This window comes from Desmodus rotundus, chromosome 3 (genome assembly GCF_022682495.2).
Source record: "Desmodus rotundus isolate HL8 chromosome 3, HLdesRot8A.1, whole genome shotgun sequence".
NCBI classification, from domain to species: Eukaryota; Metazoa; Chordata; class Mammalia; order Chiroptera; family Phyllostomidae; genus Desmodus; species Desmodus rotundus.
In genome coordinates this window covers 33,764,263-33,780,221 of record NC_071389.1, presented here as the reverse complement: position 1 = coordinate 33,780,221, position 15,959 = coordinate 33,764,263, and the positions used below count along the sequence as shown (strand labels likewise).

The 15,959-nt window shown below is 35.9% G+C and overlaps 1 protein-coding gene across 3 annotated transcripts in view; it reads left to right on the top strand.

The window, feature by feature from the left end:
• FAF1 (Fas associated factor 1) overlaps positions 1-15,959 on the top strand; it is a 423,880-nt gene that overhangs the window by 282,028 nt on the left and 125,893 nt on the right. For all 3 annotated transcript variants that reach the window (XM_024571040.4, XM_045204230.3, XM_024571039.4), the window contains one exon: positions 502-583. In XM_024571040.4, the coding sequence (XP_024426808.1) occupies positions 502-583 (82 nt within the window). The remainder of the gene's footprint in view (positions 1-501; positions 584-15,959) is intronic.

Here is a 15,959-nt window from a genome sequence, read left to right as displayed (position 1 = left end):
TTGAGAGTCTCTTAAGGTGTTTAAGTAAAGAGGATTTAAATATTGAACCCCAAATTTTCATGTAAATGATATTTCTCTTTAGTTCTATTTTCTGATGTAATATTGTAATTTGGAAACTTTGCAGGATACCATTTTTTCCCTCTCTGTTGGACTTCCAGAATAAATGAACTAAAATGCAAAGTTAAAGCCACGGGAACTAGGAAGATCTTATGAAAGTGGATAAAGAGGAATTACCACTTATAAATGGCATGGTTTTGTGGCACTTGTTAAACACATTTGCCACATGTACATAAAATTCCATTGTTCCATTGTATCAGTATAGGCCAAGAACTATAGAAACTAATGAAGCTCATTTCTAAGCCCGTAAAGAAATGTTTTAATATTTGATCTGTACATAGGTAACATTAGCCCCAAATTTACTTAAGTCATTTGGTTAGACTTGTGTTTCTATGAAGTTAATTTGAAATGTATTTTAATTAATAGACACACTTTTCCCTATAGATATGGAGACTGCCATCCTGTATTTTTTATTGGCTCATTAGAAGCTGCTTTTCAAGAGGCCTTCTATGTGAAAGCCCGAGATGTAAGTGCGATCTTACCTTTTCTGATTAAAAAGTGCATCCCATAGTTTTACGACCAGACTTGAGGCAGTACTTAATGTTTTCCCTTTTTTTCCAACTGAAGACTTGATTTTGTTTCTGGTGCATCTGCCAGCCTAATCACCACCACGATGACCATCTCAGAGGGGCAGTAGTATGGTAGGGCAGTGCTGGCTACTGGCAGAAGGCCATGAAATGGGTTTTTTTGAAGGGAACTAAAAAAGAGTGGACATGCTTAGAAGGGACCAGGCTAGTTACTTCTTTTTCTTTTTTTTTTTTTTTCCAGTATGTGATTGACAGGTTTATGCTAAAGGATTTGTCCATTAGTCTTTTCCCAAAATGATTATTCCATCTAGTAGTATGTATCTAATAACTGCAGTATTTTTCCCCCAAAAGTCACTTTAGAAAACAAAAAGATTCTTCCTTAAACTCAAAATGGGCTTTGTGATACTGAAATAAAGTACATTGAAGTTTATAACAAGAACCCAGAAGGCACATTTTGAGCAAGAAGGTTCAGTGTGATCACTGTTCACACAGCAGTCAGGACCTCAGTGTTCTGATGCCTGCCTATTTGTACAGCTTCAGCTTTTCCCATTCCCTGCCTTCCACTCAGTAAATCTGGCAAAAATGTGCCGTTTGTATTTTCCCATCTTACTCTTTTTTCATGTTTCCCCACTGTCAGGAATGCCTTTCATCCTGCTCCTTACCTGGTTGACTCTGCGCTTCTTCTGAGATTTAACTTTCCTGACTTTTCCGATACTCCCTATTATATTGACTGCACCTATTCCTTTAGTATTTTTCAATGATACCCTCTGCTTTTATTACACTTAATATATTGCTAATAAGTATTCATTCTCTCTCTAAATATTTTCTCGAGATTTTTTCTTTTTAGCAGTGACTGTGTACCTTACATCCTTATACACAGCAAATACTCTGTATGCTTCATGAATGAAGGAAAAAAGAGAGAGAAGAAGGAATAGTGTGTAGGTGGAGTGGAAGGAAAGTTGTTAGAATTAAAGAGAGCGTGGAATTTTGAGAATAGAATACAAGAATGCCTCTGAAATTTTTAGTTTCTGTTAAACTCTGACCTAAAGAAAAATTTATTATAAACAAGTTTATAAAATTGAATTCCAAGACAAACTTAGAGCTATTACTGACAGTTTAATAAAGTACATTAAGAAATAATAAACATTGCCTGGCCAGGTGGCTCAGTTGGTTGGAGCCTTGTCCCCATACACCAAGAGGTTCCCGGTTTGATTCCTCATCAGGGCACATGCTTAGGTTGTGGGTTGGATCCCTGGGTAGGGGCACATAAGGGAGGCAACCAGTTGATGTTTCTCTCTCACATTGATGTCTCCATATCTCTCTCTCCCCGCCCCGTCTCCCTCTCTCCTTCTCCCCCTCTCCCCATCTCCCTCTCCCTCTCCTTCTCCCTTCCTCTCTCTCTAAAATCAATAAAACATATCCTTGGGTGAGGATGAAAAAAGAAAAAGGAAAGAAATAGAAATATTAACTGTTTTTTACCCTAACAATAGTGGAATAACTCTTATAAAGACTATTTTAAGCATCTATTTTTAACTCTTAAATCTATATAAAATAGACATTATTTTTGAAGAAATACATGTTTATAGTTCCCATAAATACAGGTTTATGGAAAATACTGTCTAACCATTAACCACAGATTAATGGTTAACTTTATGATGTATGTTGTTTCCATAATTTTATTATATTTTTGATAAGTATATTTGTGCATATTTAATGTTAAATTGAGTCATGTTATAATGTTGATAAAACAGCTTATTTTCACCTTTTAACATTATGATTATTTTCTTAATTATATTTTATAATATTTTAAATTTTTATTAAAATGGTTTTAATACAGAAAAAGTAAAACAGAATAGTACAATAAACACCCAAATTCCCTTTACCTAGATTTAATAATTACTAAAATTTTGCCATATTCGCTTCTTCTGTATACAGGGCATTTGGAAGTTTTAAAGGTGTTTTAAGCTTTAATAGCCTCAAAAGTTTAACTGCTACTCACTTATAAAAGAGCAGTATTTGAAATTTATTTATATTTTTGTGCTTATTTAAATATGGGAATTTGATGAATAATTTTTATGATAAATTTTTGTTTTATTCTCAGATTGAAAATGGCAAACATTAACTGGAACAGAAAATAAATTTGTATTTTATTACTGAAAATTCACAAAGACAAATGTAAAAGAAATATAAATAAAGTTTCAAATAATTTTTTAAAGTTTGTAGTAGTTAAATATTTGAAATTATTAAAACTTAAAACTGCACAAAAGCATTTAAGATACCCTTGTATATTCATTATTTTTTACTAGAGCATTTCAAAGTGTATTATTGACATCATATTTTACCCCTAAAAACATCTGCATGCATTTTACAAAAATAATGATATTCTCGTACATCATCACAGTACCATTATCACGTGTAACAAAATTAATAGCAATTCCCTAATATTATCTAATGTCTTTTCAAACTGTGTCTTTCAGAACCACAATCCACTCAAGAATCATGAATTATATTTAGCTGTTAAATTTCTTAAGTCTCTTTTAAGCAAGCACCACCTATCCCCCCTTTTTTAAATTGCATTTGCTTTGTGAAGAAATTTTGCTAGATGACTTTTACATTGTTCCAAATTCTAGATTTGTGTGATCGTTTCCTTGTGATATTATTTAGATTGTTCCTCTATATATATTTCCTGAGAAATGGATATTAGATTTAAAAGCTTTGTTTGATTCAGGTTGAACTGTTGTTTTTCCAAGAATGCTTTGTAAAATGCTGAATATTATAACAGAATTTTTAATGGTTATAGTCTCTCATTATATGGCCATGTTATTATACTTAAGCAATCACTTATTGAACATAAACACATTTGAAAGAGCATGTAATTACATCTTTAAAATAATTTATTTTTCAATTCAGTGTTTGATAAGAATGTATTTGAGATATATCTGTCTCTGCTTTCCAGCAAGATTGTTAAGCAGTTGAAGTAACTTACACTGTAGCTCCCAAAATCAGCATAGACATCTTTTAAATCCCATGTTAAAAGCTACTGCAAAATGTGCTATGACTCCCATAAACATTCTAATATTAAATGAAGATACTTATTTAAATATACAGTATATAATAAACAAAGAACTTTTACTAAGTTAGTGCCTTGGTGTTTTAACAGATGAAAATCATTGGTTCATGTAATTAAATGTTTTGCTTTGTATTAGATTCCTACCAAAATCCACTGACCTCTTTAGACTCCTAACTGTCCTTATCTTTCTCCTCTTGCCCACAGATGTTTTTCTTTTCTCATTTCTCTTTTCCCAGTTAAAGATCAACAGTTTATGCATTATATACTGTTACTCTAAATTTAAGTAAAATTAATCCACATGATAGATGAATTATTCAAAATTAAATCTAAGCAGGTACATTTATTATGGTCATCAACCAAATGATACACATATAATATCAACATTAATATTGTTGGGATGAGGGAGCTCAGAAAAGCTAAATGACTGGCCCAAATACACATAAATAGTAGTAGAAACTAAATGTGAACTCAAGTGTAAGTGTTGGTTTATACTATAGCACCATACTAGTTTTCTGTGCTAACTGCTGTACTGCGTAATTCATTTATCAAGCCTTGTGTCTCCTTTTTCATATTTCACATTTGAGAGTTAAAAACAAGTCTTTTTCAACATTATTTTTTAAAACTTCTGAATAAATCATTTTTAAGAAAACAATTTGCTGATGTTCAGATATCTTATGGCAAGTGTGACCAATACGGTGGCATTCTTACTAAATTTCTTTCATCTTAAATATCACATGTTTACTTTAAACTGTGGGAGGCACATTAATTTTACCAGGGCAACAGATGAGCTTCAAGCACCAGCATTCTTCACTTGAAGTGAGAAATTGAGTTCCAAGAGTAAATAAAAACAAGATTGAAGGTTTAAATCCTCTGCTAGGCTTTTTGAACTTATATACTCATTAAATGTTTATTGGAGTGGTGGGATTACAAAGGATTTGGGGAGCTTCATCAACTCGTATATAGTTAATCACTAAGTAAAACACTACATTTGATAAAGTGTTTCTCACAATGCCACATTCAATCCATCTTAATGAAAACTGCTTCAAACTGATTTTATTTGAGAGCACTTCTTGGTGAGAGTGCTCATAGTTCTTTCTGCCTTTTTCATGAGGAATTTACAATACTGTCCAAAGCAGAGCTCCAGCTTGAGTCAGGTATTTTTAAGTTCGTGTGTTTAAGTATATTGCAACAAAGTTTGACATTTAACAATGGGTTGAAAAGTTTTATGACCCCCCTCCCTTTCCCTACACTATTTGGGATGTTCATTTAGTTGAAAGCGATAAATATTTATCATATTCCAAACGGGGTATAGCGGTTTCCTGTCCTTGAGATGTTTACAGTCTAGTGGGGAAGATAAGAAAATATAAACAGATCTATATAACATAACATGGTTTAGAAGCAAAGAGGAGAGGTACTTCATCTACCTTAGAGGTTCAGGGAGATTTCTTGAGGTACCTCTGACCTGAATCTTACAGGATGACTAATACTTAGGCAAATAGCAGAGGGAAAAAGTCTAAATTTAGCAAAAATGAGAAGATTAAAGTGAGAAACACAAACCAAAATATTAAGACAGAGACCAAAAAATGCACAGAGGGTTGGATTGCAAGGCCTGGGACTGGGAAGATCAGCAAGGGCCAAGACCTGGAGGTGGGTCGTAGTTCCCAGCATTACCTCACGAATTAAAGATATTCGTTGAATGAAACTTACATTTTATTTTTAGATAAGTGAACAGTAGTTTGCTTCCTTAATTAAGGTTGCAGAAAAGTTACTTCTGGCTATATCATGAATCCCTGGGAGTTTCTTAAAAGAAGGTTCTTTTTCTCCTTCAAGCTTTTACAACTCTCATTTTTGCTACCCCTGAATTCTCTTCATGACAAAAATACTTAGTCATTTGTAGTAACTAAAGAATGATTAGACACTTGTAGTAACTAACAATCAACAGCAGTAAAAATCCCAGTGTCAGGATTGAAGGATTGTTCCTTTTGCAGCATCCCATTGGGAGGCTGGGCTTTCATAACAGTAACCCTGTTACATCTCCTTAGGTCTTGACTTCAGACCAGTGCTGTTTCCAAATGTCACACACAAATTAAGGAAACCAGTGCTCAATTTTTGATTTCCCAGTTAGTAACACTGTGGCCCCAAACAAGGAATGAGCCTATTTCTAATTTGGGGGGGTGGGAAAAAGATGATGATGATGATGATATCTACTTTATACCGTGTGGTAAGGATTAAATGGGATGCTGCCCATAAGTGCACCAAGCACTGTGGCTATGATGCTGTTAAGCAGTTTGGGACAAATTTGAAAAATTTTCGTAAAATAAGAAAATTGATTTTTCTCATGTAATTTATGAACTAGCTCTAAGAACAGACCCAGATTGAAATTTTGAGAACATCTATGAGCATTTAGAGCACTAAAATGAATACTTTGCTTTAAAAGTGCCTGTAATCAAGTTTTATTACTTTGGGAAAAAAATGAGCCCTGGCTGGTGTGGATTGTGCCAGCCTATAAACCAAAGGGTCACCAGATCAATTCCCAGTCAGGGCACATGCGTGGGTTGCTGGTCAGGTCCCCAGTGGGGGGCACGCAAGAGGCAACCACACATTGATGTTTCTCTCCCTCCCTCCCTCGCCTTTCTCTAAAAATAAATAAAATCTTTTTAAAAAATTAAAAACATGAGCCCATCTTAAAGGTGTGAAGTAGTATTATTTCTACTTCTTCATGTTAAATCTAAAGACATCACTGATCAGTGTTTTTTAAGAAAAATAAGTTCTACACTAATCTGAAGCCACCACTATAGTTGGTAAGTTTCCAACACTCTGTCATCCAGAAAAACTAGGCAAATGAACTTATTTGTGCTTTGGAAAATATGCCCAGACTGTTCATCTTGTCTTTTGTTTTCTTTTCAATTTAAATTCCTTAAAGGCAGACAGTGTTTTTAGAGTAATTTTACGTGACAGTTAGAACAGCATCCTACATATCTGTGAAATAAGACCCAGGTGCTGATATAATTTTTAAAGTGTATTTTCATTATGCAAATAAAATATTCATCGTAAAATAATAACATAGCTGCATTTAAAGTAGAAAATGAGTTACCACATAATCCCAAATCTGAAAATAACCACTTAATATTTTTAGTTTGAAATGTGATTTTTTTAATCTACAAACATGTATATAAGTAGTTGATATCTAATGTTAATGTGACTATCAAATGGCTGTCCGATAATTAGATGTGAACACCAAACCGTACATCGTTAGTACCGTATTTAGAATTTGCCTCTAATTCTCCAACCGAGTTTTCAGATTTAACTAATTAAAATTGTAAAAATCTTAGTGTCCATATTAAAATTATTTTTTAAACTAGTTAACATTTTAGTAAATTAGTTTTAATCTATGCTGCTATGTAAAATGTTCTCATTTTTATTGCTTTTCACCATCTTTTTGTGGACCATTTTATCTATATTTGAAAAGCAGTATAGGTAAAATTTATTAAAATATCAAAAGCAAAGCTCATTTCCATTAATGGACTTTATCCATATTTGTATCATTTCTGCCAAAGGGCTCACCCTGGCCCTAGAAATTACTTGTTATTCATATTACCTTTTTTAAAAGGATAAAGAGCTAAATTAGATCTCCAGGTATTGTACTTGCAATTCAAGAAATCTGTTTTATATCTAATCTTAAACAATTTTACTTAAAAATTAGAGGAATGGTAGAAAGAATACTAATTAGAATTCTAATATTTTAATTCAGGCTCCCCATTTACTAGCTGCATGCTGTTAACCAGGTTACTGAACCTCTCTGAGCATCAATTTCTATATTTAAAAGTTTGTATTATAATATACAATTTTTTTTGTATTTTTTATACTGTAAAATATTACTGTAATATACACCTCATAACATTAAAACAATATATGTAAAACATCTTTGAAATGCATGTGAAACTTCTTTAAGAGTGTGTGCTTATAGTAGATGGACATTGAATAAATTAAGCAGGATCAGATTTGAAACTAGGTCCTGAAACTAGCTATATAAACCTCCATTTTATTTGCTCTCAAATGGAGATAAAAATATCTTGGTAATTAACCCACTTTGGAATAATGAATCTTTACCTTAATGGTATTCAAGTTATTCAGATGCACATGTTGAGATAAGTAGTCCTGTTTAACTGGTACACGAGTGTATGGTACATGGAAGGGAGCAATAGGAGATAGGGCTAAAATAGAGGAATACAGTGGGGTTTCCACACAGGAATTCCTGAATTCCAGCTAAAGACTTGTTGTCGTTAGGCAGCGGTTAGCTTTTGAAAGTTTTTGAAGAAGAGGGTGACACTGTCAGAGCTGTACTACAGCCGTGTGCCGCATGGCGACGTTCCTGTCAATAACAAAATGCGTATGTTGTACGACCCTGGTCTGCCATGCACCCCAGGCGTGTCCTAGGCTGTACCATCTTGGTTTGAGTAAGTGCACTCTTGATGTCCACACAGTGATGAAGTCCCTTGATGATGCATTTCTCAGAACATACTCCTATTGTGAAGCAGTACATGACTATGTAGGAATAAGTAACGTGTAGCAGTTTGGTCGGATGGATTAAAAGGGAGAAATTGGTGGCAGTGAGACTGAGCAACCGTGTATATTTGTAGATGAATAGTTTTGGAGTGTCAGGCAACGATTAAGAAATCATAATGCAGTAATAGCACAATGCAATTTACAAACTTTTTAGCTCCTAAATATCACAGCTTGTTCATTTTTGTGTATCTTTGTATACATATGTATCTTCTAGTATCCCGTTTCTCCCATACTCCTCTTGGCATGCCTAATGAAACAGAAAAGGGTAGCACTGCTTTTGTCACAGGTCTACACTAATGTGTTACTGGCCTTTCTTTCCTCTGTAAAGCATTTCAGTAGAATCTGTTGCTTTTATATTTGCCTTGTCACTTACAGTTCTTGATAAATAAGTATGTTGAGAAAATCAAAGTATTTTTGATGTTAAATAGTGCATAGTATCTTTATTAAAGATATTGCGCATTTAATTTCTCATCGTATATATTTATGAACTCCAAAAATCAGTAAGAAAAAGACAGCAACCCAGGATAGGTAAGCTATATTATCAGCAGGAATTTCACAGAAAAGCAAGTAAAACAACTTATAAATATGAAAAGAGATTTCATACCTTCCATAATACAAGATACAGATTTAAACTACACTGACATATCATTTTCACTTACAATAGCAAATGCTTTTTCTGCATATACATTTAAGCATATGAGAAATAATATATACAAGGATATTTACTATAGCATTTTTATAATAGCAAAAAATTTAGAAGTAACTTAAATGTTATTTATTCAGTGGAATACTACAGGACCATTAAAAAGAACGAAGCCACTTCATATATATTGATGTGGAATGGTGTTCAAGATACATTGCTAAGTGAAAAAAGTGAGATGTATGATAATGAGTACAGCATGTCTTCTCTTGTGCTGTAAAAATTATATATGTGTAGACAGATAAATACCCACACCAATTACTAGTGTGGCGTCAACCACCCCTTGGGTTTTAAATATGTATAATATGGCACACGTGACGTTTCAGGTAGATGCGCACTTGGCTGTTACACCATTACAGTTCCCAGTAGGCTGTTCTCTCTGGACATGGATATCCAGTGTACCGGCCCACATGTTAGCAGTGAAAGCTCTCCCTGGTCTTTGTATGAAGACTAAACTAGATGCACACCAAGTAGCAACCTCCGTGTCTTCTGTTGTCCTTTTCCAATCGTGGTCTCTACTTGGCCTCTTGAGGATAGGGTCATCTCATCTCTTCTCACAAACAGATATACAAGTTGGAGCTTTCTAAATGGTGAGTCAGGTCATTGCCTACGGCCAGTGGCAGCTGTAATCCCTTAAAGTATAATTCAGGGCCTGTTGAAGGCTACAGGAGTCTGCTGGGCCCAGGACAAATCTGTAAATGTATACCTTCAGATCTTATCATTTTTTCTGTATGACTAGGGATTTCTTATAGTCAACCTATTATAAGATTTAGGGTTGGGTCTGGTTGCTTGTAACAGAAAAATAATAATAATAGCTTAAACAAAATAGAAGTTAATTTCTCTCTTTCTTCAGGAAGTCCACAGGTAGTCTGTCCAGGGCTGGTATGACACATCACAGAATCAGAAACTCAGGTTCCTTCTGTTCTGTTGCTCCGCCGTGTGGTACCGTTCAGGTTATATCACGATTTAGCGTGGCTGCTAGAGCTCAAACTAACACTTCTGCTTCTTTTGGCCAGAACTTAGTTACATAGCCACCCTTGTTTAAAAGGGAGGCTGAGAGATATATTCTTTGTTTCAGTCAGCCATGAATCTAATTTAAAAAATAAGAGATGTTCCTTCTAAGGAAGAAATGGAAAATATTTAGGGACTATTAGCATGTTCTGCCACTCCTATTGTTACCTGGGAGAGACCCAAGTCAGTGCCCTGCCCCTGCCCCAGCCCCACCGAGCTTGTTCCTTCGTTCTTGTCTTGCTCACAAGAGATGAATTCAAGTGAGAGGCTACATGTGTAGTGGAAATGAAATAGAAAATTTATTTATGAAACACACACAAGCACAAAGCTACAAGCAGGTACCCGGCTAGTCTGAATGTGCCACAGGGAGAGGAAATAAAGCTGTTAGTAAGTTTGTTAGTAAGTTTACTCTATACACTTGAGCCAAGGCTACAAGTGGGCTCTCAGCCGATCTGAGTCCTGGGGTTCAGGGGTTAAATACCTTGGCTACCTTCTAAGCACTCCTCCTTCTCCCCCTTCTAAACCTTGGCAGTAATGTACATCTCCTAAGGCGTTCTTTCTCACCTACTAAAGGCTCTTTTATCTTAGTTAATGAACTTGCTACAGAGGCTCCCTTTCCCAGCACAGAATCGCAAGGCCTCCCTTCCTCTTGTGCTATCTTTGCTTGTGACGTTCCGAATGCCTAGCAATCTTACCCTCCCTCTCTCAGGACCGGTGAGTCAATAGGTGAGATATGTCTCCCTCCTCCTCCATGCCTTAGTTTACTAACTATCGTACCCAACACTATTAAGTGAGTGGTTAAGAATTACTGCAATTCTATATGTTTAAACTGAGCTTAGCTTGTTTTTATAATTTACAACATTCTACTTTGAAATCTCAGACAGTACTTGATAGCACTAGAAAGTTACTGAACACATGCACCCACAAATTATAGGCATTCCTGATTTACAAGAAGAATGTGTTATTATCAACACATTGTTAATGAAAAATTACTGTTAGTTTATCTTCAGTTCTTTATTGCTGGGGCTCCCCCACACCCTTGAACATGGAAACAGATGAGAGAGGTAGGCTGTGGGTTCTTTTTCTCTTCCTCAGTGGCCTAAAAGTGGGAGAGGGGCATGTTTACTGACCACTGTCTTTCAAAGTGAGTACTTCACATTCACACTCATGTTGTTCTGCCTGTTTAGCAGGCCTGTGGTTCACTGAAGGGTAGTCAGTCATCTCAGGAGAGAAGAGTAGAGGATCAGAAAAATCCAGCCTGTTCTTTTATGTGGGTGCTTTTCCAGTCTTTGTTACTGCTCCTAAGTGTTCGCCTGGAAAACCAATGAAATGAGATCTCTGGTCCAGCCTGACACTGCCTACTTCCTTACCTCCACAATCCCTCTTCCAACCTCCCCAAAGAGGCTGGCTGCCTCTCTCCAGTTTGCCATAGTAGCCAATCACTTGAGCTTCTGATTTCCTTACTCATAAAAACTTCACTCACACGTTGTCCTTCCTCAAAGATATTTCATGACCCGAGTATTACAGTCTAAATAATGAAAACTCATAAACCTTTATACCCAATGAACATTTGTCAGTTTATTTTGTGAAGAGAGTTTGATTTTACTTTAGGCTTTTTGTTTGTTTTTTCTTAACCTGTAACTTCCATTTGAAAGTTCTAATGTGAGACTCGAATACATTGGTGTGCTCTTGATTTCAGAGTGCTCCCCCAATATCTGTTTCAGGAAGTGAGAGGGAAAAGACACCATCCGGCTTCTCATCTTCAATAGCTGACTGTTTCCTTTTGGAGCCTCTCTAGTTTGTTGCTGCCCATCGGTCCCTGAACTCAGCTTTGGGAGCCAGAAAAGGCAAAATGTCATGACTGTTTCCACAAATCAATCTGCACTCTGGTCCTCTCTTCAAAAATTACTAAACTTTGAATTCTTTGAACACATTAGGCCATTGACATCATTGAGCTTTTCCCAAATGTTTCTTTTCACTTTTTCTCTTTTTTATTCTTTTTTCTCCCTCAGGATAACCTATATTTAAAATTAAGCTTAAGCCACAGAGAAGTTAGTTACTATGGCCTGCTTTTAAAATTTAGCTCAAGTATCACCTTTGTAAAGAAGCAGCCAACCTGGTATTCATGCCTAGGCCCTGGGACCTCCCCTTATTACAGCACTCATATCACCAACACCATCTAAACAAAGCACTGGACTTCTGACCTCCAGAGCTATATGGCACCCAAGGCACAGAAAAGTGAAGTATCTTTCCCAAGATCACACCGCTGGTGGGAAGTGGCAAAGCAGGAATTTAAATCCATACAGTGTGGCTTCATGTTGCCCTGCCTCTGTTGACTTGAGTCACCATTGCGTGCTGGGCTAGACCTGTGAACGTTCATAGGTCTAGGAACAGGATTATGGAAGTGCACAGTGTACTGGAATGATCCTAATGAGAGCCTAGATTTAAAACAAAATAAGTAAAACAGCTGCAGAGGACATGTTGAAGTACTTGGAGAAATTTAAATATAGCAAAACTGGTTTTAGCACAGAGCTTTCTTTACTTTAAAACTAGCAGACTTCCCTTTACACTGTGTTACCAAAGCTTAGATCATGAAGAGAGAGTCTGAGCAGAGTGTAGCCGGCAGCTCGCCTTTGTCATCTACCAGACTTACTACCCCTCTCTGCCGATTACAAAGGACAAATAAAATAGGTTTTTAATTCCCTAATCTGTGCACTGGAATGAAATCTTTGCTTCCTCATATGCCACTCTTCCTCCAACTCTTTGAGGGCAGGAAACTTGGTTTTATTCATCTTTATATTCTCAATGTCTAACACATAGATAACTCTGCAAATGTTATTGAACTAAATTATTAATGGGCCAAAGGGAAAATGGTAATAGTAATGGAAAACAAAACATTTTCTTGTGCTTTTTCTATGTACTAGATGCCCTTTCTTAACAAAAATAGTTTTCTGATTTGCTGAACTCAGTTTTCACTGTTTTGGCCTGTGTTTAATTAAGCTAAATAAAAATAATCAGAAATCTGAGTCTGGGGTTCATTTAGCTGTGCCTATAATTTAATGAAATTTATGTAGCCCAAATTTAGTAGCATTTGCGTATTATTAAGAATCTTTATATTTTGCTTATGATTACAGTCATAATAACAGAAAAAAAATTTGTTGAAAGCAATATTACATTAGAGAGTAAAGATTATTCTAAGAGTATTCCATCTCCCTTATTTAAAGCCACTGTGGGAATACCCCCAGCCTGAAGATCCTCTTCTGGTACCTTTTTATCATCTCTTTTCTCACAGTTTAGAGCTTAAAGTGAGATTTTTTAAGTGTGTTTTCCTGGCATCTCATGTTTAACAGTGTCAGGGGTTTGTGTCCCTGGAACGAAAACTGTTTCTCCAGAGCCTTTTTTCTCTCAGCTTCCAGTGAAAAGAGGGGCTAGGCGAGCCAGTAGCTTACCACAAAGCAATGCCACCACAAAGGAAAGATTAAGGGTTTAGAGAGAGGTCAATGTGGGTTTTTCTCTAACTAAACACTTTCCTAAAGTTTCCTTGTGGAAAAATAATGAAGTCATCTCAGAGTTTTTAAAGAATTTTTATTTCTTTTTCACCGTCTGCATTCGCTTGTCTTCTCAGCATGGATGTTTAATCTTCCTAGGCTTTGTGAATTGGCCCAAATGAATAAGTGGTGAGCTGTCTCTCTAGGAGCTAGAGGCTTATTCTAAGGGCCTAATCACTGAGTAAACACATCTTTGCCCTCCCTCTCACAACTGCGATATAATAGTGGAGATTCTAGCACAGTAACCTGGATATTGCAGGGACCAATGCTTTGAAATGCAGAATGGTTGATCCTCCAAAACAGACAGTGCCTGATCTTCGCCTGCCTCTTTCTTCTTTTTTTAAATTAAATATTGCCAAAGAGATGCTGTTTTATTGCTTGATATTGTGCATTAGTGCCCTGGATTTCCAAGTTTAGTTTCAGTCAACACTGTCGGCTGCACTTATAGGGAACTCTGCATGTTGGGTTTCTTGGTAGACTCTTCAGCACATGTGTGTTTGGTTTGGAAGAGCATTTAAATTAAATCAGTGAGATGGCAGTGTAAATCACTAATCTCTTTCCCATAGTCTAAATGTTCCATTTCAGTGTTCTTGAGAGAAATAAGCATTTTAAAGATTTAACCATTGCCATTGTTTGGTTAGAAACATGCTGATTTCAAGTGGACTGCTCTCTTGTTCCCAGTGTCTCATTAAATGTAGTTGCTGAGATACGATCAAGCACAATTAGAGGTCGACATCCCTCTGTCTATTCAGCTAGAGAGCTCCTAAGAAGAGGAGCTCTGAGTTTGTTTGTGCTGCCAGGTTCACGTTCCTTTCCCTAAAGCAGCAGATTTCCAGATTCATTTGCTAAAAGTGATTTGGTATTGCTGCTGCCATTTGGTATCTTTTTTGCTGGGTGGGGGGTGGGGTGCTGTGGTTGAAATCAGCATTCAAGTTTCTTTCATCAGACATACTGAGATCTATGCTAGCTTAAGGATGCAAAGAAGAGTGAAGGAGATGGGACCCAAACTCTACACTTGAGAGACTTTGTCTGGAGAGAATTTTGGTAAACAATTACAATACTAATGGGACGATAGAGGACCAGAAAAGGAAGCTCTTAACTCTGCCTAAAGGAATCAGGGAAGGCTTCACAGAAGCATTTGCTTTGAGCCTTAAAGGATGAGTAGGAATTTATCAGATAAGCATCTTTCCAATAAGGTATCTGATTACAAACTTCCTAAAAAGCCAGCTACTGTTACCTGCAGATTTCCACATATGAAGAACCCTGAGTCTTTTTGCTCACCATTTTTATCACCCCTGCTTCCTGCTGGGCCTAACAACAAATGCTTGTTGAATGAAGAATAAATGACCTGAAACAGAAGCAGAAACTGTTGGAGTAGCTGAGCTACTTACACTTAGAAACCCTGTTCTTACGCCCATTACATGCTGTCTCTGAGGCCCCAGGAGCACTGATGTATGAGCAGTAGCCAGTCTGGCATCTTCATATTGAATAAGCACTTTAAGCCTTGCCCATAGTGTTGGTGATTTTATTAAAGAAAGAACGCTAGGTTTTAATCCCAGATGTACTGCTTACTTTAGTTGTGGAATTTAAGACAGGTCAGCTTTCTAAGCCTAAATTTCCTCATATGCTAGTAAAGTTAAGAATACAATTTTACAGGTTTATTCTGGGGACTAACGTGGATAATGGGTGTGTAACTAATTGCCTCCTCTTCAGAGCAGATGCTTGTGGAATCTTAATCTACCTATGTGGCTACTTTCATCTAGTACAAAGATTACCTTTGCAGAAAATATTTTAATGATTTCTTTTTTATTATAATTTGCATTATTTATCAGGTAATTCCATCATATATGTTCATCAGACTTAATTAACCTTTCATCAACATGAGCCTTATGTTTTTCTATAAATGTTCTTGTTTAATATCTCACAAAAGTTTTTTTTCATTATCATCACGTCCGTATTCAATATGAAGAGAAAGACCCTGAACTTCCTTGAAATTTTCCTTTGCTAGAATTTCAGATTGGTTTTGTACATTATCTTTGTCATAAAATTTTACCTTTTTATTTCCTAGTAACTGACTGTTCTTAAGTTCAGCTTTTCTACCAAGGTAGCACCAGAAATTAGTGAACATCAATTTAGGCTGTTTAATCATTGTTGTATTCAAGGCTGATTGATATGTTGCAACTTATGTTACTTGATTTAGTTTTTAGTTTTAGTTATTTTATCGAATGTCCACCTATGATGAGACACTTAAAAAACCAAATGTCATTTCTTGAAAGCAAGTTTTATCAGGCAAAAGGGAAGGAGTAATTTTCCATATGAGAAACTAATTGGACATTTTCTGAAATATAAACTAGAAAGAATTCATGTAAAGTGAACATTTTTCTACCCTTTCAAAGAGCAATTAGATGTTACACAGTCTT